The sequence below is a fragment of the Henckelia pumila genome, unplaced genomic scaffold (genome assembly GCF_033568475.1).
Source record: "Henckelia pumila isolate YLH828 unplaced genomic scaffold, ASM3356847v2 CTG_80:::fragment_1, whole genome shotgun sequence".
In the NCBI taxonomy this organism is placed as follows: Eukaryota; Viridiplantae; Streptophyta; class Magnoliopsida; order Lamiales; family Gesneriaceae; genus Henckelia; species Henckelia pumila.
This window is the reverse complement of record NW_027331883.1, coordinates 1,613,380-1,638,191: the sequence shown is the minus strand read 5'-3', so window position 1 is coordinate 1,638,191 and position 24,812 is coordinate 1,613,380. Positions and strand designations below refer to the sequence as shown.

The 24,812-nt window shown below is 36.4% G+C and overlaps 5 protein-coding genes across 6 annotated transcripts; 2 read left to right on the top strand and 3 right to left on the bottom strand.

The window, feature by feature from the left end:
* Window positions 1–1,336: 1,336 nt before the first annotated feature.
* LOC140873719 (protein P21-like) lies at window positions 1,337–2,311 on the bottom strand. The gene has a single exon (XM_073276941.1). It carries the CDS (start codon window positions 2,287–2,289, stop codon window positions 1,624–1,626), a length of 666 nt encoding a protein of 221 aa, XP_073133042.1. The 5' UTR covers window positions 2,290–2,311; the 3' UTR covers window positions 1,337–1,623.
* A 2,005-nt stretch (window positions 2,312–4,316) lies between these two features.
* On the bottom strand, window positions 4,317–14,521 carry LOC140873812 (probable helicase MAGATAMA 3). Of its 2 annotated transcripts, none has more exons than XM_073277084.1 (20): window positions 14,257–14,521; window positions 13,833–13,995; window positions 13,452–13,579; window positions 13,083–13,280; window positions 12,555–12,746; window positions 12,070–12,105; window positions 11,699–11,787; window positions 11,559–11,609; window positions 10,970–11,081; window positions 10,783–10,888; window positions 9,915–10,012; window positions 9,695–9,808; window positions 9,517–9,609; window positions 8,800–8,853; window positions 7,848–7,906; window positions 7,095–7,179; window positions 6,081–6,449; window positions 5,853–5,975; window positions 5,670–5,756; window positions 4,317–4,870 (listed from the first exon to the last, which is right to left on the bottom strand). In XM_073277084.1, exons 1-20 carry the CDS (start codon window positions 14,356–14,358, stop codon window positions 4,652–4,654), a joined length of 2,478 nt encoding a protein of 825 aa, XP_073133185.1. In that variant the 5' UTR covers window positions 14,359–14,521; the 3' UTR covers window positions 4,317–4,651. The 2 variants fall into 2 exon arrangements, 1 of the variants encoding a protein (XP_073133185.1); XR_012148097.1 differs by having other exon boundaries at window positions 4,819–4,870; window positions 5,853–5,962.
* Window positions 14,522–14,712: 191 nt separating this feature from the next.
* On the top strand, window positions 14,713–17,637 carry LOC140873813 (bifunctional UDP-glucose 4-epimerase and UDP-xylose 4-epimerase 1-like). Its single transcript, XM_073277085.1, has 9 exons — window positions 14,713–15,098; window positions 15,363–15,412; window positions 15,504–15,639; window positions 15,784–15,885; window positions 15,999–16,226; window positions 16,368–16,449; window positions 16,581–16,663; window positions 16,869–16,960; window positions 17,385–17,637. Exons 1-9 carry the CDS (start codon window positions 14,901–14,903, stop codon window positions 17,467–17,469), a joined length of 1,056 nt encoding a protein of 351 aa, XP_073133186.1. The 5' UTR covers window positions 14,713–14,900; the 3' UTR covers window positions 17,470–17,637.
* A 1,046-nt stretch (window positions 17,638–18,683) lies between these two features.
* On the top strand, window positions 18,684–20,559 carry LOC140873754 (large ribosomal subunit protein eL24y-like). The gene is made up of 5 exons (XM_073276993.1): window positions 18,684–18,762; window positions 19,665–19,740; window positions 19,822–19,923; window positions 20,018–20,166; window positions 20,263–20,559. Exons 1-5 carry the CDS (start codon window positions 18,752–18,754, stop codon window positions 20,414–20,416), a joined length of 492 nt encoding a protein of 163 aa, XP_073133094.1. The 5' UTR covers window positions 18,684–18,751; the 3' UTR covers window positions 20,417–20,559.
* Window positions 20,560–20,909: 350 nt separating this feature from the next.
* On the bottom strand, window positions 20,910–24,604 carry LOC140873718 (protein IQ-DOMAIN 22-like). The gene is made up of 4 exons (XM_073276940.1): window positions 24,124–24,604; window positions 22,439–22,642; window positions 21,930–22,007; window positions 20,910–21,841 (listed from the first exon to the last, which is right to left on the bottom strand). The coding sequence occupies exons 1-4, from the start codon at window positions 24,541–24,543 to the stop codon at window positions 21,068–21,070; spliced, it is 1,476 nt and encodes a 491-aa protein (XP_073133041.1). The 5' UTR covers window positions 24,544–24,604; the 3' UTR covers window positions 20,910–21,067.
* Window positions 24,605–24,812: the final 208 nt, after the last annotated feature.

The following is a 24,812-nucleotide window of genomic DNA, read 5'->3' as shown; positions in this document are numbered from 1 at the left end:
GGATAACTCTTTATACTGAAAATGAGCACAAAATCTCCATATTCAAGCATAAAACCTTTAAATTTTAAGTATAAAACCTATAGATTTCAAGCATAGATTAGCATAAATCCAGTACAAGAATTAAACATTAAAATATTCAAGTTTGGTGGTCCTAGGGAGTTATAGTAAAGAATCTTTTGTCTAAGAAGTTATAATAAAGTTAGAAAGGGTATTAGAGATTTTAGGACAATTCACTCATGCTAAAATCCACTAATTAGCGTACCAAATTTTTTTTTAAAAAAAAATTGTATCGAAAAGTGAAGAAATTTACTTTTTTTTTCCGTCAACTAAAATGACCATAGTCGATGTTTTATTATTATACTAATGTAGTAGTATATGACATATATATATGTTCCTTAAAATTCACGTTGAATATTTACGTGCGTTCCTTGAATCTATTGAAAATCGTGGGACTTACTGATTGATGAATTTGAAAGTTTAATTAAATGTACTTATTATATTATATATTATGACAAGTTATATTTACATTTTTTTTCGAAATATTGTCATTAAAAAAGAAATTTCTTTTACGCGTCTGTACAGCGATATTCTATTTATTACCCATGGACTAAGAAATAAGAATAAGAAATATAACTAATTTTATATATTCAATTAATTTGATTAAAATAGCCACTCCAAGAAACTTGTTAATTTAGGGATGCAAAGGATCCAAACCAATCCAAATAATATCTAGATTTCATGAGCTTGACTCGTTTAAGATTGACAGAGGCTCGATTCGAGCTTTTATCATCAGACTCGAGCTTGGTTTCTCTAAAAATTATTAAGCTCGCGAGCAGCTCGAGCTTGGTTCGTTAAAAGCTTATTTACCATGTTAAAGAAGCTTAGCTCAAGTTTGATTCGTTAATAACTCGTTTATCATGTTTAACAAGTCTGGATCTAGCTCGACACATTTTCAAGCTCGTAAAACATACAATTGAGCTTGAGTTTGAACTTGATTCAAGCTTGTTAAGAAAAGAATATATGAGCCGAGCCTATTAAACGAGCAACTTAAACGAGCCGAGCTCGAGGTCGAACTTACAAACCGATTAACGAATATGTTTGCGAGCTCAAGAGCCAAATATCATAAAACTTGAGTTTAGTTTGATTAAATTGCCGAGCTCAAAATCAAAATTGAGCTTGGCTTGATCATATGATTAATAAACAAACACAAACAAGTTTTTTGTCGAAGAGCTCCAAATAATTCGAAAACAATTTGTTTCGTTTACACCCTGCTTGTTATCAATTACAAAGGCCGATTCTCGATCGTACCAAAACGCCGATAATAACTAGAGATACATAATCGAAAATTCATGAAATAGATACTAGACAAAATAAATGTTACTCCAACAACTGATCAATATACATGATCATGTCATAAAATAGAATCTGAAGTCACTTGCAAATCAAACACCTTATCTTATAGTCGTCGTAAAATATTAAAAACCACCCATTTTTAATAAAAGCAAAGCATACGTTATTTATTATCGCATGAAACAAAAATTAATGACAATAAATTAGAACTTACTTATACAGTCATTGTCCCAAAACAGACGATGTCTATACAGATAGAACTAAATTTTCCGACTAAGGACAGAATGTGACCCGATAACTGGTTCCGGCGGGGCATGTAAAAGTGCTGGTGGGATCATCCTCCGGATACGTGAAAGCGTCGCGGCACCTGGACTTGAAGAACCGGGACAGATCGGTCGGCCGGCACGGCCCCGAGTGGCAGCAATACTCGGTCGTTTTGTACACAGTACAGGGGTTGTTGCATCCGCCGGGAGCCCGGAGCTGGTTCGGGCACTGGCCGGCGATGTCCGCCGTGCATCTCAAGGGTCTGGTGCAGCCGTTGGAGGTGGGCTGGAACTCAATCGGCACGTTGAATCCTTGTAGGAGGGAGATGTCGTAGTAGTCTTTGTAGGCGAAGCTGTTGAGCCCGTATTCCGCCAGGGTGGTGGGCGGTGTCCCGTACGTCTGGCATTGGAGGAGCCCGTTGCAGTCTCCGGTGAGGCAGCTGCCGCGGCCCGACGCGTCGAAGGTGCAGTTCGTTCGGGCCCAGATTTTGGCGCGGCCGGGGCCTTTGGGGAAGCCGATCGTCCACGTCTGGCCGCTGTCGAGGCGGCGGCCTCCGCCGGGGAGGGAGGCGGCCCAGACGGTGTAGGGGCAGTTGTTGCGGATGTTGAAGATTATTGCATGGGTTTGGAGGAAGAGGAGTGGGAGGAAGATTAGGAGAGCCACCATCTTCATCATTTTGGATTCTTTTGTTTTGATTAATTGCGAGAGGCTTTTGATTATATATATATATATTTATACAATCTTGGATTGAAAAAGATTGCGTGTTTGAATTATATGTTGTACTAAATTGACACGTTTGAATTTTATTGTGGGGTTTTTGTTTTTTTAATGATTTTGCTTTTGCATTTGGTGTTTTAATATTGGTGATGTTCACATCATGATGTGCCAATCACTTTACTAAAGTATCAATAAAAAAAAATGTTTTACTGTATTAGATTAGATTAAATATCTGATTAATAAATGATTTTTAAACTAGTTAATTTTTGTACGTGTACCTCGATAACGGAAAGAAATTTTTTGTTACAAATTGATGTTATATTATATGTTACACCAATCACTTCTTGTCATGTATTTAGTAGAGAGAGAAATTAAACTTTAATATAGTAGAATAACACACTTATTATCAAAAAATTGCTTCGTCTGGAACATTTTTTTTTATATCACCCCGCTTTTTTGCTGCATATATGTATAGTTACACTTCTATCAATAATAAAATTAATATTATTATATGCATGGTTTTTTTTGTTCTTTTATATAGATAGATAGATATATAATAGTGCTGATATTGCACTATCATTTTTATTCGGAATTTGTGTTTATATATATACCTTTTGTTAGTTTGTAGTTATGGGTTTAATGCATAATATATATATATATATATATATGGTTTAGCATCAAACATTTGGTCTAAATTATATATGGTTGCGTACGTGAACACTTTGACTTAATGGAGTGACGTCCGAATTAAGCATATACGTGTATTTAATTTAATAGATAGATTATTTTCTCAAAAAAAAAAAATTAATAGATAGATTATTGTTATATTTGACAGCTTAAGCAATTATTTTTATTTTCATTAATATTTTTTTACAATATGCATGAGTATAATTAACAAAAGAAGATTTTGAATAAAATCTTTTGAAAAATGACATTATTCTGTACTCAGCTAACCTCGGATTATGCCTCTTTCGGGTTTCTATATAATCCAATATATATTTTTCAAATTAATTAAACTAGATATAAACAAAATAATAATAAAAAGTCGGTATTTATTGACTATTTAGGTCCATATTTGGCAGCAGCTCACGCACACTCAATAAGACAATTCGTTATTTCTAGCTTCTTATGTGCATCTAACGGTTGAGTAGATGCTACCCGTAGGGTAGTGCCCTGCGGGTGACGTGGTGGCGCATGATTGGTTAAAATTAGTGGGTCCCATGTAGGACCCACTAATTTTGACCAATCATGAAGTTACACAGCACCCACAAGGTAGTGCCCTACGGGCGACATGTACTAAACCGCATCTAACCCTAATATTAAATAGTACATCTTATGTACGCAACAACCACATTAAACTAATTATTTGATTAAATTTGCCACAAAAAAAAGCGAGTACTTAATTTAATTTACAAAAGACATTTCATTTATTGACTATTTCTCTGATCCTAGCTAGCAGCCTCTCCTTTTGTCCGTGGGAACTCTACTTAGCCGCCGGGTCCAGCCGAATTAATTGAATATTTTTTGGGGAAAAAAAAAGATTACATGATGTTTAATTAGTTGCTTATTACAAAGTTTTACTGGTATCACTTTTTTCTATCTAGAAAAAAAAAAAAAAAAAAAAAAAGTAGGTTGTTTTACTTTTCATCTTTTTGAAAATTCCAAAGTAGTTTTCTTTTTGTCTATTTTATCAATATAATTGTATGGTTGTTTCTTTCGCAAAAGACTATATTATTGGCACGGATCAAATTTCATTTTGCCAACCTCTTCCCACTCGATCCATTTTTATTATTCTTGATTGAAAGTTGAATATCATGTACGGATAAAACATGCATGAATATCACCTTTTACCGATTATCTATATGTTTCTTTTTGGAAGGTTTTATACTTTTATTGCAGCCTTCACATGTTGAAAGGCAATACTTGCAAGTCTTTATACATTGGAATGCCATAAAGGTTTGAAATTAAATCAAGAAAACAAAAAAAAATAAAAAAAATAGAGGCATTACGTATATGAAAACACTCGAGTCTTAACAAGAAGAAAGAAAATTCATTATATGCAAGGTGAGATTATATTAGGAATATGTGCCAAAATCTATCAAAATTTCAAATTCCGAAATAAAGGACATAAACCTAGCTAAAACAATACCTATCATCAGCAGCAGCATCTTCTTATACGGCCAACATCGATTCTCATCTCATCTCATCGAAATAACTGAATTTATGTATGTTAATCGATTCTCTCTTTAACAATTAAAACATTTGAGTGGTTATCGGCAAAGCACCAGAAAGAAAATGTCAGCAAAAGGATTTCCAAAGCTTAGTCGTCACCGAAGTCATCATCATACCCAAATCCTTCTCCAGCATCTACCATGTCGTCGACTTCAGGTTGTTCTTGATAGGCTCCGCCAGTGTCTCCAAAATTAGGCATGTCATAGTCCATATCTTCAGAAGCGTCAGGCCTTTCTGCCGTGGATTCCTTTACTTTCATTTGCTCAAGCCCAGAGTCACTGAAAAACTCAGTACAAGGCCTGGAAATCTGAGATTGCACAGTAGTTAGCAACAGTCCTTTTTTCTAAAACAGAAATCTCAGAAAGCCTTGGCATTTGCTAAATTCAATTGCATGCATTATAGATTTTGCATCCAAACAATTTAAGTTTTATGACTTGAAACCATGACGGTGATAATTACAAATGCCTCCAGTTATAAAGGGGACTCGAATTCTTCATTTTCCTTATTCCACCGTAAATCACAAACAAATTTGATCCGGTTACATAAATCCCACTTCTTAATTATTCTGTGTCCGAAACTTGAAGTATAAGCGATACCAAAATCACATAACTCGCGTTTAATAAGTTCATGTCATGACTAATGGTCTCTCTCTTCTTTTAAATTGAGCCCAATGGTTGATGTTCATAAGTGACACCACAATCACTTGATGTTTAATACGTTCATATTATGACAGCTTAATGGTCACTTTCTTCGTCTCATTGAGCCTAACGGTTGATGTTGAACAAGCCTGAACTATCTTAAAAGTTCAGTTCTTACCTCCCAACTAAATAATCTTTTGAAAGTCTAGTCCTAACCTCCCCATATCTCTAACATATCTTTTTTCGAAGGGCTACGGGCTAAAATTTATCGAAATTGGAAAAATGGTCAAAACTTTTGCCTAAACATCAACTATTTCCAACCAATTATATAGAGAATGTTAACTTCTTCAACCTCAACATTTGAGAAAATCAATCGCGAACCAAACTGATGCAAATGCTAACATTAAAATATAGAACTTCGAGAGGAAACGAAAATTGTAAAGATAGTAATTTAAGTAAGATAGCTACCTTGAACAACACATTTCTTTGCTCGGCACTTGTGATCAAGTTCTCCCAGTGTTCATCTCTTTTCAGTGTGGATGCAGAACCCACGACCTAGGGTCATTAAAAAAACCAACCTTTATGGTGTAATAATACAAATCCCACAAATCCAATCGATTGATTTTATTTTTTTATTTAAACAAGCCATACCAGAACAGAAGACCTCGCGCGAGTAATACCAACATTCATTCGCCTAAAATCAGCAACAAACCCAATGCCTTTATCTTTACTTGCCCGAACACAAGAAAATATAGCAACATCTTTTTCACGACCCTAAAGAGTTTCTCATCAATTCGTTACATTTTTAACTGAAGTACACAAAAATGGCTAGAGTACAGACTGTCTCATGTATGATCAGTCGCACTATATATAAATTACCTGAAATCCATCAACAGTATTGATGTCTACAACTTTGTCCGACTCCACACCGAAAGTGTTTCGAAAAGAATCTCTCAAGAGCTTGACTTGATGTCTATATGGTGATATTATTGCAAGTCGAGAACTTGTCTTCAGCTCAGGGTATCTACTCACCAATTTGCTGTACATGACGAGGATGAATTCAACCTCATCAACATTTACCCAGGAACCACTTCCCGATGGTTGGGACTCTTTCCCCTCGTGTATGTCAAAGAAGCAAAAAGGCCCAAAGCAACTAAATTCATGCCAGGGACGCTTTGTGCGGTCTTGGACACCAGGGCCATCCTCCAATTCATCATGATAAAACTCCTTGGAAGGAAAGCTCCTAATCTGTATGAACAGTTCAATTACAGCTGAGACAGTGCGTTTTTTCAGCTAAACCTAGTCACAAATCAGTAAAACAAATTCAAGGAATGTTTGCTAAACAGATCCAAAGGCTGTGGTTTATGGTTCAAACAGTTCAGTTATTTCAACTGGTATGGAACCATGAGATCATTATCAATTTAATTCATGGAAATAAGAATGATAATAGCAAGAGAAAAAGGAAAAAATTTGAATGTTATATAAAAATAGAGAAATGTCAAACAAAATTGCTTGGTTCAAGCGATATTAACAATTGCAGAACATGAATGATTCATCAAATGCAAAAATTTAACAAATGGACAGAGAAATGATGAGTCAAAAAATTTGCAACCAACTCTAAGCTCCTATCAACAACTGAGCATCTTTGCACATTTTTAAGATATTTTGAACATGATTGGGCCAATTGTCCAAAACGAACTCAAGAGGTTTGTTACTTAGTATCACAAATTACAGCTGCTGAAAAGTTTTAATGATGGAAAATTCAACAAACACCACCTTTTCTACTTCAGTTAAATGGCATGCACACAGCTTTCTGAATTTCCACATGGACTATAAACTACAGAGTGTAACAGCCACAAGGAGAAAAAAGGAAAAAGAAAGAATAGCAGAGACCTCAGGATGCATACGATATTGTGTCTTCAGCATCTGTACAGGATAACCAGCCCTTTGGAATCTTTTAAATAAGCTCATTCCATATCTATAAAAGTTCAGGAAAGTCTTTTATTCTTCTTTAGCAACCTTTCTCAAAAGTTCCCAGAAAAAAAATGTAGGGGTGTCAACTCGGGTGGGCCCGGTGGGTTCGAGTCGGGGTGATGCAAAGTATCACTAAAACATTTCTCAACCCAAAAATGATCAACCCAAACCCGACTAACCAGAATAACCTGATTTAATTTTTTATTTTTCAACAAAATAATTAAATAAAAATTCAAAACACATAATAATAATAATAATAATAATATTTTAATTTAGACACATAATAACAAAATCTCGCTTATGTATGATTTAAAGTCTATATGTAATCAAAATTTTACATAATAAATATTGTATGGTGAAAATTTATAATATCAATGTACAATTATTATTTTTTTCAAGCATACAATATATAAAAAAATTTAACCAATTTTTATTAAATCTATATAAAAATTAAAAAAAAATTCGGGTCATCTCGGGTTGAACCAAACCCGACTGTTTTTTTTCGGGTCAGATTTCGGGTCCAACCTGATCTGATCCGAACCCGAAAACCCCTGATCCTAACCCGATATTTTTCGGACCGGGTTAAATTTTGACACCCCCAAAGAAATAGTTATCTGACTAAAATCGCATTCATTTAAGATAAAACTAGTAAACACAATATGCTGCTCTTACCCAAATTTTTCTGCCACTGGGGAAATAACAGTGGCTGGCAACTGAACTGGATCTCCCACCTAGAATCAAAAGATAAAAATTAAAATAGTCACATTCGCATAATCTTTCTCATAAGCATACAATCTAGAACAAACAAACTACATGAATCAGTATATGGCTGAGGAGAACCAAAGATGGTTAGTAGCGTGGATTGATGCATGGAAGATTACAATTAACCAGATAGAAAGTTTATCCCATAGGACCACAGCCATAATCGTCTTAAGTAGGGGTGCAAACGAACCGAACCTGTTCGTGAGCTTTACGAGTCCGCTCGATAAATATTTGATTCGTATTCGAGCTTATCGAACTCGAGCCGAATTCGAACATGGGTGCAAACGAACCGAACCTGTTCGTGAGCTTTACGAGTCCGCTCGATAAATATTTGATTCGTATTCGAGCTTATCGAACTCGAGCCGAATTCGAACATGTTCGAATTTTTTTCGAGCCGAGCTCGAGCCGAAATTATTCTGTTCGATAGTTCGCGAATAGTTCGCGAACCTTAATATTTAATTAATATAATATAATTATATAATAAATATATATACATTTCGAACTTTTTCGAACATTTCGAGCTTTTCGAACCATAATATCCGAATAGTTCACGAATAGGCTCGAATATTTCGAGCCGAACTCGAGCCAAAATATTTGAAATTATCGAACTTCGAATCGAGCTCGAACTCGAATATACTCTTATCGAGCCGAATTCGAGTTTTAAAATTTTACCATTATTCGACTCGATTCGGTTCGTTTGCACACCTAGCCTTAAGGTTTGCCCCTCTTGCATCCATCTCCTACAAGAACTTTTCGAGTTTTTTTCCCCTTGCATTCAATTTTCAATAATAAAGAGTCCGGGAATCTATAAAACTCCATTTGTTTAATTTCATAATTCAGAGAAACAAAGGCGAGTCCATACCAAGAATACTTGTTTGCATCCATTGGCCAGTGGGATGAGTGTAGCTGGCTCCACCTGTCATGAAACAAACAAAATGAAAATGCTAAACATTTTAATACAAATTTATGCCACATTAATAAAATTATTTGAAGGGTCAACATGTTAAAAACGTTCTTAACTTAATTAGCATATTGAAAAGAAAGCAACTAGCTGTTTTCTTTCTCATTAATTTTGAGCATTTTTTATAAGTTGCATTGGATACTAGCACAAATGAAAAACGAATTTTTAACAGCCCAAAACGCTAAGAATCGTAAATTTTTCCGCGCAGTTGTATCAAATAGAGCTTTCAGTAAAAGCGATCAACAAAACAAGTTATCGAGGCTTGTCATTTTTAATAATAATCAGATCTAAGCAATTTCCCAAGCACAACAGGCCTCATAAAATCAGAAAGAGGTGTGTATAACTAAATAAAAAACAACCAATAAACATTTTCGAAAAACCAATGTGCACGTTGTAAAAAAAGTAAATATTATGTAAGAAGTTTCACTGCCAGCAAACTGGTTAGTACTTGCTCTGCAAAAACAATAGACCCAGATCGCAAAAACATCTCATTATACCCATGCAAAAAGAAATTGAAACTTTATCCGTCTACAAGGATACATTTAGTAACCACAGTTCGAGTGTGTCAGCAAGTAATAAAATAAGACATGCTTTTAGTTAATGAGACAATGAGCTTACGGCTTGAGCGGCTTCATCAATTATCACAACATCAAAACCACGATTCAATTTACTGAAAAGAGCTGAACCGCTGAAGCTCAGAGTGGAGAATACCTGACAACAACCAACTTTATTTGCGCTACTGTATCTCAATTGAGAAAAGAGAAATAGACGAGCATGAAGGATAAAAGAAATATACAATGACTGCTTCTTCTAGTATAGAAGCACGGATACTATCTTTGTCCTTTAACATGCCTCCTTGCTTATGCTTGTCACTAGCTTGAATGTCCATGCCAGCAAGTTTTTGTTTTACCTACAATATCACCAATTCTATGCCTCAAAGATGCATTTTTTAAATGGATTAATAATGTAAGCACTAATTAGGAAATCTTTGAAATTAACAGCGACTGATTGCATACTAAGTAATCCATAGAGACAGCCTGGACTGAATGGTGAGGTTTAAGACCTATGCGCACAATTTTAGGATTGTATGCATGGTCATTTTCATCATGAATGCCTGTCATGCAAACACAAAAGCAACATAAATAGCCTAATAGAAATTTCTTGCTTGGGGGTCACAAAATTCCATTCAAGTGGCTACATTAAATTTTAAAGGACAAATAGCTACGGCAAAGAAATTTGTCAGAGCAAAATAAGGAATTGAGAAGAAGTCTCAACAGACGGCAGTCAGTTACAATGGCGCTTATGAAAATGAAATCAACGGTCATTCCACCAAAAGTGCCCATACAAATCCTATGCTAAGTTACTAATTACTAACCTGCTAATTCCACATTTCCACCACCGTCCCTATGCAGCAATCTTAAGAAGTTGAGAGAACCAAATAATTGTTGGTACTCGAAATTGAACATGAAACCCGCTTGTTTTGTGCATAATCAATAGCTTGGAAAAAAAGGGCAATGGTGCATAACCAAACAAGGTGATGTTGGAAAGTTTGATCTTCTATTATTATATCAGCCTTCCAAGAGTAAAGTTGGGGTAAAGCTACTTGACCATCAATAATAAGGTCACAACCAGAATTACACAGCATTGAAGCAGCAGCCTTACCACCACAAAGCCATCGCAGAAAATTTGTATATGTTTATTTTCCTCCTAATTCTTTTCCCACTTTTGTCTCAGTATTGATCACTTTTAGAAAGTTTAGGATGATTATACTATCTCCGGCTAAAGCCCATTGGTGCTAAAGCAGCCAACCATGGCCGCAATCAAGATAGTGAATCCAAACATGTAATATAATGAAACAAATCAAGGATACAATAAAAACCTAACCAGTATTTAAAAGGCGTAAAACAATCTCATCCAGAGCAGAATTTGATGGAGCACAAACTAAAACACGAACACGATATTTGCGGCTGGAGTTGACCACTTCTGGTTTCTGCATGTTGGTTTAAAGTTTGAGAATGTAACTTCGCAAAATAAACATAATCAATGCTTCAGTAAGAGAAGTGACTCTCACAAACTCATTGCCAGATGTGGGGAAAAATCCATCATCACCATTTATGGGCATGATTTCATCTCGAGGATTGATGCCATATAACCATGGAGATGCTTTTTTCCATTGCTTGTATCTGCAAAATCAAAAGGTTTGCATAATAGCATATGTGGAGAGCTGTTTTCCAAGTATGTGTATACCAACTTACGAAGTTCAGCCCTTGGCCTTAGCAGATCATTTCATGCAACAATTCATCATGAATCGAATAATTTGTTTAATATATTTGTATAGCCACACCAGTATCAAATGGAATAACCACCCTCACAAAAGTGTTATTTTCATCAAGCTCTTGTTCATCAGTGGTTGAAAAATCAGTTATTTCATTGTTGATGAAATAAAACATCTCAAAGAGGTATGGATTCATTCCCAAGAAAATATCCATGTTATGATGATAAGAACAGCAATGCAATGTACAAGTATACCAGTAAAAAAATGAAAATACAAAAATATGTCTATACACATACAAACATTGCTCATACGCAATAAGCACCAGCAAAATTAACTTCAAAAACTGTAGCACATTAGTGAACCGCCAAGCCAAAGTCAAACATACTTTTCTTGAATTGGCAATTGTGGCCCGCGCTTTACTCCAGCCAAATTTCCCCTGCATGCAATAAAGAGATCAAATAATGCATACTTGGAATACACAACATAAGTAATCGGAGACAAAGAATGGCCCAACAAGATTCTTACTTGTTGGCCTGTACCCTAGCTGGGGTGGCATGCAAAATGGCACTGAGGAGCCCAAGGATGGTTTGTGTTTTTCCTGTACCTGGGGGTCCCTAAAACAAGTTTGTTATTAATATTATAAAATAGTCCATACATTATTTCCATTACTGGTATACCATATGTCAAAGACAGCATAGAAGGTAACAAATGTATTATCCATGACATATCAGAACATGTGATCAATAAGATAAACGTGTAGCATTTGGAAAATCATTTTTGAAATTCGCAACTGCATGAAAGATTCGGATATGATTGTGCATTTAATACGCACGGTAATGCAAAAAGAAAAATAAGGACTTAATTCCACATTTAAGGGCATAATTTGAGAGTCAAACCTGTATCAAGACGAAGGTTTTCCGTGAGAGACCTGCCTGTTCACAGAGAGAAAATTCAAATCTAAAATAAGCATGAGGAGAAAAAACATTAATTTTATCATTGTTGGATTTATTTGAAAAAATAACTATTTATCAAATGTGTATGATATCCATGCCCTTGCAGGTAATTTTTTTCTTAGCGTCATATCCAGGCTTTATTGTATTTTGATAAACTGTAATCACATTAGATTCATTTATTCAATTTTTTTACTGTAATTGTAAGCAAATAAAAAACCCAAGCTAATCACTAACTTAGCATGGAAGGTATAGACTCAACAATAAAGAGCTTCAGGATGTTAGAAACAGAGAAAGCTAACCATTCTAATAAAATTACAAGAACTGATTTGATTCACAGCCAATTTAAACTTGTATTTATAGTTGGCATATATTAAAGAAATTTATACGGAGGGCCAATAAAGTCGAAACCAAGTTGCGAACAAGCTCACGTTTATGGCCTCTATCTGAAATTCATTGTGATTGGATTCGATAAAATCTTTCAAGGGTATAGAAATGTTCCAAGCACGATCTTCAGTTTTGCTGTCAATGTCCACTGCAGTTAATATCAAATCCTTGAATGGTAGAGAGCAGATGGATCTCAGGGCAACATATTCACGGAGTATAGTTGATAAACTGCAAATCTGGACAAAAAAAAAATTAATTGTTCAAAAAAGAAGTAGCAACCAAATATACCATACAAATACATTTGAGCAGCATTAACTAAATGAAGGATATTCAACAGTCACGAGAAATGTTGAAATCATTAGGAAAAATCATGCATGTCTCGTGACTTTGTGTTCGTACGACCTATGCTAGGTTGTTCAAGCATAAACCAGCAGCAATCTCTAAAAAATCAAAACCAGTAAACAAGGGGTTTTGAAATCCCCACTTTCACAAGATTAGACCAAATGATCAACAGCTGGCAAAAAAAAACAATTACGATAAAATTGATAGCAAGCTTCTACATGTAGATTTACCTTCAGAACATAGAAATACTTTTGAACTTCACAAACAAGAGGAAGCATCTTTAAAAGTCTTGAGCAGGTTTGGACATCATCTGGATCCAAGTTTTTAACTTCTCCACTTAAATATAAACGCAATCTTATCTTATCTTGTTGACGATGCTCAACTAGTGCAAAAGCATATGTCGTTGGTAATTCTTTACCCTCACCAAACTGTGAAAGCAATGGACAGGTTGTTAAGCTGGTGACCAAGATCAATGGCAGAAAAGTCTCCGGTAAATCAACAAATTTAAGGTGCCAGCATGCCAACGAAATGCAAGTGAGCGAGACTAAATTTTCAGATCTCCATCTAATACAGAAAAGGAAATTAGAAAACTAAAGAACCTTCTTAGTCGAAAGCAACAGAAGATCGTTTTGTGATATTGCATCCGTATCAGAACATATAACTGTAGGTAGATGAAATCCATTGACATCACTGCATTCTGCTATGATTGCTTGCTGCCATGTAGTCGCTGTATGTTTAAACAAATGAGTCTCCTTAAAGAAAATATTTAAACAAGTTCCATCCACAACAGTGAAAGCAAATAAATTTAGCTAATATGAAGAGAGACACAAAATAAAATTCATAAAATTACTTCCATAGGCACAATCAAACTGGAAAGAAACCTCAATCAAGATTCCAGAATTCAAAAACTTTAATGTCAAGAAGCAAAGAAAAGAAAATTGAAATCAATCATAAACCAAATGCTGGAAAATAAAGAACACCTTCTTCCTCGTCCTCTCCTTGAGATATCTGAGCTTTGACCTCCTCAAAAATTAAAGGATCAAAAGTGTTGAAATAGTCATCAACGTCTGTATATGTGTCCTTTACTTTCTTCAATCCCGCGACACCACCTTCCCCAATTATTTTCTTATCGTGGCTCCACTTCTAAACAATTCACACAAAAAATTCTGAGGAAACCTTAATTGACGCTCAAATACAAAGATTTAGAGTTGATAATCAATCCACGACGACCGTAAAATCAAAAAATAAAAATAAAAAAGAAGACTTGTGCGTGTTAGACTTTGCGGAGCAGTGATTCAGTAAAGGCTAGATAAGAACCCAGCTTGCAACAACAGTGTACGTCCAAAACCCCACCCCAAAAAAATGAAAGAGAGGAAAAATAGAAGAGGGTAGGGAGTGCGATACCTTGGATTCTTTAAGGATGCGAAGATAATCCCAGGAAAGCACGATTTTGTAAAATCGAAGAACACAAGCTTCCTCTTCGAGCTTGTTCTTCTCTACCGCCATTTCCCCCCAGGCAAATACAGCTTTTAAGATATTTAGGAGAGCAAACTAATTGAACTGAACCTATCGATAGAGGTGGAGGTGGAGGTGTCGGGGACCGAAGTCGCGGTAGGCGGCGGCGGCGGCGGCGGAATCGAGGGTTTTGGAAGTTTTTGGACTCTCCGGATATTTGGCGCTAAATCTTTGCTTGGAATAGTTTTTAACCTTTTTATACTCAAATTATAATTTTATTTTTTTATTCTATTGACGGGATTTTTTTATTATATTTTTTGAAAGAAATATATTTATTTACTCAATTCAATCATATAAACTAGCTTTTATCGAATCTTACGTGAAACGTTTTCTTAATTTGATCAAACTCTTTTCAACACAGGTCTCACTCTCTCTCTCTCACCATATTTAATGCGTCTCAATCATATTGTGACTCATCGCCCGAAAACAAACTCCCATCCCTTGCAAGGCACTCCATAAAGTCCCCATCTTCCATTGCAGACAAGGAAAATAGTCGCGGAATCTGTTGATCCCACAAGCTACGATCGACTTCAATGGCGGGCTTCAAGAAAAGAAGCATCTTGGTGACGGGTGGCGCCGGATTCATCGGCACTCACACGGTGTTGCAGCTGTTGAAGCAGGGGTTCAAGGTCTCGATCATCGATAATCTCGACAATTCTGTGGAAGAGGCGGTCCATAGACTGAGGCAGTTGGCGGGGCCCCAACTCTCCCAGAATCTTGATTTCCATTTGGTATTTATGCGATTCTGAATTGTTTATATATCAAAAACTGATTTGTATTCTGTGCGTTTGGCAATGTGCTTCTGTAGGGATCTTGAATTGTGAATCAAGGTGATGTTGATATTTTTTTGAGTTGTGATTAGTGAAAATTTTGCTTTTGTTCTGTTATTTTCTGTTGTTTTGTGTGCTTGAAATAAAGTGGGAGTGATATCTGTTCTTCAAGTAATGACTTCCGGTGTTTTTCGAATGTCTTTTTACTTCTGGCTTCACCTGCAGGGGGATATTCGGAATGTGGAGGATTTGGAGAAGCTGTTCTCTTCTACCAAGTATGAATGTCTCTATCAAGAACCATCTTTAATTTATATGGATTTGGATTTGATCTTTTGGCAGATCTAATTTTTTTTATTCTTATGATAGTTTTGAAGCAGTGATCCACTTTGCGGGGCTGAAGGCTGTTGGTGAAAGTGTTGCCTACCCCATGAGATATTTTGACAATAACTTGATCGGATCGATTAATTTATACAAAACCATGGCTAAATATAATTGTAAGAAGGTGTGTGCTTCACGTGAATCTTGTATTAGAATCCGTCACATCCTTTCTTTTAAATGAATTCCGGGATGTTGAAACTGAGATATTCTTCAAATTTTACCTTTTTTTGTAAATTTTACCTGTTTCTGTATGTGTTCCGGTGTGTAGTTGGTTTTTTCATCGTCTTCAACTGTGTATGGCCAACCGGAGAAGATTCCTTGTCTTGAAGATTATGAGTTAAAGGCCATGAATCCATATGGTCGCACGAAGGTCTGTCCTCAGCATAACTATTTCAAGATCATGTCTTTTTTTTCATTTTACAGCGTTGTGTTTTCGGTTCAAAAGAAATGGCGTTTACAGTGTTCTCTTCTTGATTTAACTAGTTGTTTCTGGAAGAAATTGCTCGAGACATTCAAAAGGCTGACCCAGAATGGAGAATCATTTTGCTCAGGTACTTCAACCCTGTTGGAGCTCATGAGAGTGGCATAATGGGAGAAGATCCAAAGGGCATCCCTAACAATCTTATGCCTTATATAACTCAAGTGGCTGTTGGCAGATTGCCCGAGTTAAATGTTTATGGTCACGATTATCCAACACACGATGGTAGTGCGGTATGTAAGCTCATTCAAGAATAAAATCCCTGGTTCTCAATTTGTTCTTTGTGAGATTGATGTTTTTTAATCCTCTATGTATATATAAAACGCATTCTCTGTATCTCTGATGTGTTTCCTTATGTGTACCGTCGGAAACAGGTACGAGACTACATCCATGTCATGGATTTGGCCGATGGTCACGTAGTTTCACTTGAGAGAGTTCTGGAGGACAAGGATATAGGTGACTGTACACCATTTCTGAGAAACCATTATTCCGCTGTGTCAAAACGTCATATCTTTTAAATTTTAATTTGTGATTGCATGACTTCATTGGGTATGATTTACCTTGATCTAATGAAGGTTTCTTTTAAGGTTGTGTTGCCTACAACTTGGGGACGGGTCGTGGCACGTCCGTTCTTGACATGGTAGCTGCATTCGAAAGGGCTTCAGGACAGGTGACTAACTACTTTTTCCTTGCTCTCTTCCTACTAGAGCGTACCATGTGATGGGCCTGAGAAAGACTAAAACACCACCCCAAAAAGATGTATTTTTATCAGTAAATTTTTTCGAAAATCAAAATTTCGCTTCCCCTGAGATGCCACGGCTGTTTATGCATCCACAGGATAGGTTAGACTTGTAAAGCTTTTTCATATCTTGCAGAAAATACCCATCAAACTTTGTCCGAGGAGGCCGGGAGATGCAACTGCTGTTTATGCATCCACAGAGAAAGTGGAGAAAGAGCTCGGTTGGAAGTAAGTATACTCAAGTCTTCCCAGCAGGGATATCCAATTCACTTCTCTTCTTTGCATTCAAATCTTAAACTCAACACCATTCACGGGATTGTCATAGTTTTTCATTGTTCTGTTGAAATCGGAATTAGTTAAAAATAAAACTAGTCATACCATCCACACTACATCTAAATTCTTTTTCGTCGGGGCCTTGGGGCTGAAAGTAGTGGCTCTTCCTGGCCTAAGGGCTAAGAGGTAAGTTTCAGGTCGCATTGGCAAAATCCTGTAAAAACCGTTTGCTTCGGGTTTTTCCTACTCGGAGACGCTAGGCAGAGAGATATGAATACAGAAACATGATATTCTTGGATTGCTATAATTTTGAGGATTGTAGCTGAATGCATAATAATTATATGTTGTTTTGTGATCTCATATAGAACTTCTTTTACAGGGCAAAATATGGTATAGAAGAAATGTGCAGGGATCAATGGAAGTGGGCAAGCCAGAATCCGTGGGGCTATCAATCCAAGCCTTGAGACCATCTGCTGCCATATTCCACAAATATTACTATTTTTCTTTTTTTTTTCTTTGTATTTTATTTACTGTTACTATTATTATATTATGAATGGCACGGACTATTCTTTTTTTTTTTATGGATATGAATTTGTGGTGTGATTTAAATCCTACTATTTTTTTAAAAAATTGTAAAATCCTACTATTACTTAACTTTTAATATATCTAAAATTTATTTTGGAAGTTGTGCGTGAATAATGAAAATATTTATGGCACGCATATATATTTAACTCGAGGCATTTAATTAAGGCTGACTTGAGATATTTTATGTTATATAATAATAATAATTATTATAATACATATATAATTGTAAATCGAGACATCTGTATCTCAGAATACTTATGCTATACACATATCTAACTGGAATTATTAAATTTTGTTTTGTAATATTGTTTTATACTCTCGAGACATTTATAATCAATGATCATCAACTCTATTTTCAAAATAGAATTTTTGACCGGAAAATATAATATTTCTATATTTAGCCTACTTTTCTGCCATACACATATATATATATATATATATATATATGAGTTTTGCTATACTGTTCATTTTCTGTGCCCACATCCATGTCCACCTATGAGATGACAATCATTCATTGGATGAGATGAATCATATACAAATGGTTTATATTCAAAGAAAATCATAATATATATATATATATATTAATTAAAATTTTATATAAAGTATAAACACGTGCGAAACTCAAGTAACGTTCTGTCCCTAGTTATTCCAATTCATTCAATTTCATCATGTTTGACTGATTCTCCTATTCTTATACATTATTTGACCAAAATAAACTCGTAATTCGTTTTTTGTTTAATAAAAACAAAACAAACAAACGTATATAAATCTTCTGAAATAGTCCTCCAATTAGAAAATATATAAATTTATTGGCAATTTTTAAAAATAAAAAAAATTATATCCTAATATGGTCCTCAGAATAATTTATTTTCTAGTGATAATAAGGGAATCAACCATATATTTTTCCTTTTCTTCAGATGGAAAATATTTTTCAAAATTACTAAAAAAATATATTTCTATTAATTTGCTTAGCAAGCCAATAATGAAACCATTATGCCCATAAGAGCCTAATTCGAAATATGGGCTTCAAAAGCCCATGTCCGATATGCAACGACACCGTATCACGCAGAAATGAGACCATATATAAGTTCCTGGGAAACTAGGGTTTCAGCATCTCTTCAGAGTAGCAAGCCGCGCTGATTCTACAAGCCGTGGACAACAATGGTTCTCAAGTATGTTTCTCGATCTCTTTCTACCGCCATCGAATGCAAAATTTCACCTTTTATGGTTCTTGTGTGTGAAGTTGCTTCCTCTTACCTGATGTTTTTATCGGTGTTGGGAATTTTCTGGCGTTTTAATTTTAATTAGCCTTTTGCTATTCTGAGATCTTTTTTTGTGGGGGTGTCTGTTGTTTCAAGTTTTCGATGAGAATCAGTGTTTCATTTCCTTGTATCTTTGCTCTAATCATGAAGTCTTAGGATTTAAGTGGACCATTTTGGTTCGAGTAATGGAAATTTAACATAGAATATCTTGTGTAATAAAATTTCAAGGCTCCGTGGAAGCATTGATATTGGTGGATCACGTGGCTTAAATTAGGTTGAGCGGAGATTAGATTCTGTTTGAGTGGATTTTTGAAATGTGATTTGCCTGCAAAGTGTCGAATTTTTTCTTTTTATACTCATAAACTTATAGAAATGTAAGATATTTATGAACCTGGAATCGCATTTTACTCATTTGTTATTATGGTTTGTGAGGTACTTAGCAGAATCATGTGCTTTTGGAGCTTTCAAAGTGTATTAACTAGTTTTCAAAGAGTTCGTATGATGATTATGGTCTTATTATCCTCACCACGTCAGTGGTTTGAGCCAGTTCTCATACCACTTTGTGTTGACTTAGTTCCAGCCCATGGTACATGATGGCATAATCTCAATCTTCGTATGCTCTGTGTATTCCTTGCTTTTTTTGCGGAAAAGGTTGATGGCAGAAATGGTTTTTTTTTTATGGGGCCTCAATGCCTTGAGATTTCCATTCTAGTTTACTAAGAATTCATGGAACTCTTACTGTTATCCACTGCTTATTTTTTAGTTCAAGTTGTTTATGAGGTCATAACTTACTGTTTATCATGGGTCATCAGGACAGAGCTTTGTCGGTTCAGTGGTGCCAAAATATATCCAGGAAGAGGCATAAGATTTATTCGCTCCGACTCTCAGGTTGGATCAGAAAAAGGTGGTTTATATTCATCATCCATTTATGTTTCTTTCTGCTGAGACTTTACTCTCTGGTTTGTTTAGGTCTTCCTCTTTGCTAACTCAAAATGCAAGAGGTATTTCCACAACCGACTGAGGCCAGCAAAACTGAATTGGACTGCTATTTACCGAAAACAACATAAGAAGGTAATTTCTATACAAGACCATCTTCTTTCTCTCAGTTTGTTTTCCTGACCCTCGGCTGATCTTCTTGTGCTGTTATTTCCACACTGATACTCAGGACATTGCTGCCGAAGCTGTGAAGAAGAGGCGCCGAGCCACAAAGAAACCCTACTCAAGATCTATTGTTGGTGCAACATTGGAAGTTATTCAGAAGAGAAGAACTGAAAAGCCAGAGGTCCGTGATGCTGCACGTGAAGCTGCCTTACGGTACGTTAACAGTTCAAAGTTCAAACCCCAATATGGTGGTATCTCTGCGCAGTACAAAGTCCCTCATGATTTTTAATATTGTATTATATACTGCAGTGAAATTAAGGAAAGAATCAAGAAGACCAAAGATGAAAAGAAGGCAAAGAAGGCAGAAGTTTTGTCCAAGCAGAAAGGCTCCAAGGGTAACGTGCCAAAGGCTGCTGGACCTAGAGGTGGCCCTAAGCTAGGAGGTGGTGGGGGCAAGCGTTGATTTTTGCATGGCATAATCATGACTTTTGTCTTGTAATGTTGGTTCAGACATCGTTCCTTTCCCTTACCATTTTGCGCTGATTTGGGTTTTTGCACACTTGATTTCTTGGTTTTAATGCATATTATATTACATTACGAGACAAAGCTGCATAGATGCCCTCAATTTTCAAATACCTGAATTGCTCATGGTTGCATCACGCTGATTAATTAATTTTGCACAATGATCGTGCTACATTTTTTAGATTCTTTATAAGTTATGAGTCTGTATCGACAAAAAATAAACATTATCCGAGTTCTCCAATACAATTGGCGATTTCGGCTGATTAGATTGCAGATATTCCACAAGTCCTAGACTTGATTAATTAGAGTTGCTTCCCATGGCATATCATAGTTATCGAGTTGTGTACATAAAATAATAAAGACGTTAAACGTGCCAAAAAATTAACCTGCACACGCATTTACCATGCAACAAACATGCTATTTCCTCACTTGCGTAAAAAAAGTGCTTGGGAGTTTCTTAATATGTAACTTAGCGTTGATAGATTATACTACTGCAAAGTGCAAATCTACCTTGCAACATGTTGAGGCAAGAAAAGCTAGATAAACCACAGATAATATATCAGCACGTAAAAAGATGTCAATCCAAAAGCAACTAATATCTGTGCCAATGACCACCACTAAAACCAGTAATATCTTCTCCGATGGGCATCCCAAGCCTGTCCAACCGACCAGAGCCCGGATAAGCTTTAATTGTGAAGTTAGCATGCAGTGCAGAGACTCTCTGGCCATGTGCGTTCAACCTCGTTTCTTGGCATCCATGTACGGAGTATCTCTTTGTAGACCCTGACCTGTCGTACTGAAGTCTTTGTTTTGGAGCGCTGAGAGATCTTGCCTTGGCCTTTGATGATTCAGTGTAGGACATGTAATTTGGGTGGTCGGTGTAACCATTGAGACAACTTCTCGAGCCATCGCTCTTTGAAGGGGTGAATGCTCCTCTTTTAGAGCTGCCACCCATGGATGATGCTGAATAGAATTGTGGGCTGTTGTCCGCAGTACAGAAAGCACTTTCGTCTACGTCTTGTGCATATTGCAGAGGGCTCAAAGATTGAACTTCACCAGAGGTTGGACTCACAACTGTTTGAAGCACTGTGGAGTCCTTGGATGTTGAAAAGCTTTGACAATTCAGATCAGAACCAAGGCTAGGATGAGAAGCGTGGAATATTATTTTACACTTGGGAGTGAGATGCGGTCTGCCTGTGTCGACTTCAAGAATCTTATCACTTCTCTCATCGTCCGTGGGACCATTTCTTGTTCGATTTCCTTGTTCCCATGATCTTTCACCCAATCTACAATCCATTCTATTGCAGGTTGTTGGTAGCTTTTCGGCATCAAAGGAGACATTGCCACTGGATTTCGATCCATTTCTCTGCATGCACACATCAATCAATGCTCAGTCGCACTGTCAGAGAGAAAGAAGGTAAGAATTCAGGGTAGAAGAGGTTGACTTTGTTCACCTTGAGCATAGTTAATTGTTCATGCTTCATACTCCTTGTCCGAACAACATGCTCAATTTTCTCGGGCGTTGGCGGCCCCTAAAAATGCAAAAAAAGTTACACACCACCACAACATCATGTAATGTAAAAACAAAGGCATTTCTTGTAAAGGTCAAAAAGGTAGATGGGGAAAATTTATATACACAAATTGGACAAGATTTACGAAATTTTCCATGACTAATGTTTAAATCACCCATATGGGAAAAAAATATTACATGTCATTAACTCCAGTGGAGTTGGAAGTAGGTTCCCACCACTAAATTTATTGAAGCAACTTTTCACATGGACTGTTTACACACTGGCGAAGCATGGAACAGCTCGTCTCATAAAGTAGTATGTGTTTTCACTTACTGAAAGTGAAAAAATAAATGGTCCATAACCTAACCTACTCTCACTTCCTAGTCATGCCATGCCACAAAGACCAATTCAAAATTTAGAAGTTAAAGAGGGAAAATGGAGTATTTTCTTACGTGATAATTGAAGTGGGAAGAAGATTTCAGGCTTGAATATGGGGAATCAAATATCAAAAAGCGCCCAGCTCGGGCTCTGGCTTGCGCTCGTACAAGTGACTGCATCCGTCGCAAAATATCTGCAGTCTTCCTCCTCACAAGGTGACCCCTCACCAATGCTTGAAGTTTGACCAGTGCTTTTAAAGCCCGAAGAGCTGTTCTTGACTATACACACATTCAGCAACAAAAGTTAATTGGACTAGTTCCTAAAATCAAACAGGTAGGAACAAAGCAGATTTGAACCAAACAACACGGAAGGTGAAAAAATTGAAATTTTATTACAGTTCGACGAATGTGTGAAAATATCAAACCATCTGAACATTAAAGTGAAATATAATACACAGCAAAGTGTAAAGTGAAACGACTTAATTGTAACAAGCAACAATTATTCATCGTTATCAGAACAAAAAGTGAAATTAGCACGGAAAGAAATTAGCATTTGATGACATTTTTAACCAAACTTAAAACACACATACAAGATAACACCGTAAAAAATTTTGAAAGATGTTGGCGCCTCAAGAAACATGATTTCACTTCAGAAGTCTTCTAAAGTCAATGTCTGACATTTTAAAAAGCAGGCATCAGATACAAAGTGCAAAAAAAAGTGAAGCTAAAACTCTTTATACAAACAAAGTAATAGATACAAAGCATACACAACTTTGATAACTTTAAATCTCAAACGAAACTAAAACGATAAAAAAAACTCTCCCAAGTATGTCAAGCAAATGGGGCCAGTAGATACCAGCTTTTGGTGCTTAACTAACCCGAACCCCATAAAAACAGAGTATCGGCATACTAGAACTTGCATTCGCAATGTGTTTGAATGAAAAGTACATAGAATCGAAAAAAGCATTTTCAAAAACAAAATTAATGGGGCAGCTTGAAATCCTTTCTCCTACTAAATGAAACTATTTCAGACCTAACAAACATAACCAACTCATTAAGAACTATGTCCTTAACCATGTGCAAACTCGAATGATTAGTGGAGTGGGGACTGGGGAACCCATTTGTCAACATATTCTCGCTTATCACTCATTAAAAAAAAAAGATACAAAATATAATCCTCTGAGACAAAAGCCTACCTCGACCAGTAGACTGGGGTATCCACTGTTTTACATTGCCTAGAAGTAATTACCCAAGTTTGTACAATAATAGAAACAGAGGAAAGAAAACATCCCTATATAACAATACGTGCAAAAACCCATCAAGAATTAGCTAAAACCAACCATTTTATACGAAAGAATATTGAGGATCAATAAATGCATGAACACGCCATGCCTCTGCATTTTCAAAGAGGATACTGCTTTAAATAACTCCATTGCAACTACTAATATTAATTCATGCAGGTCCACACGGCTTCAACCTAGACTTAGACCCTATCTCCCTGCTAATGGGCCATTCATACATTTTTCAACACAAGGAATTTTCATGTTAACTTAGGAAAGATAAAAAAAAAAAAAAAACCATACCAAAGTCTAAAGCTCAAAGATTTTTTTCTCGAAATATCAAACCCCAAGAAGTTTAGTGTCAGATTCAAGAAAAAATGCAAGTTCCAACCTCAAAGTGACAACTTTTTTCACTAAGAAACTGTGTATCTTATCTGAACAAATAATGTAATTTGAAAAAGTATATAATAAGTAACAAACCAGATATGCACGAAAATGGGACTGAATCGTAACGGCAGCCCGATCCTTCCGGCTCATGCGGCCCGCGCCAGTTTCTCCACCGGACGCCGCCGTGCTCATGCCACTGCTGCATACTGGGACAGTGGAGGTATTCCTCCCGCCGCCGCTGGTTAGCCTGACTACCACAGCCGCAGCCTGAGCGGCCGCGACGGCAGCCTCCGCGACAGCAGCTGTGGCGGCGGCGACGGCGACTGCGTGGTGGCTGGGGTCATTATCGTCCGTGAATACGCCGTGTTGTGATTTGAGGCGACCTTTCTCCTTGTGGGACTTGGCAAAGCTCCATTTTCTCTTCGGCGGCTGCGAGATTTGGTGTGTGTTCGGGTTTGGATCGGGTTTCTTGAGTCCCAGCAGAGCTCTGAACCATTTCGAAGCCTTTCCCATGGTTTCTCTGGTTTACGAGTGATCCCAGAGTGTCGAAGAAGAAGCCATTTTGAGAGAGAGAGTGCGGATGTTTTATTGTACCTACTGCGGATGAATATAAACTTTAAATAGTAAAATAAATTTAATTTAATTTTAATTTTAATAATGAATATACACTTTTTATATATATAAATATAAATAAATGAAATTGTGTTGAAATTCTCTCCTAACGTGGCTTTTCAGTGAAGCGTGTGATTCGATCAATTTAAGGGTCACAAACAAGTAAAAAT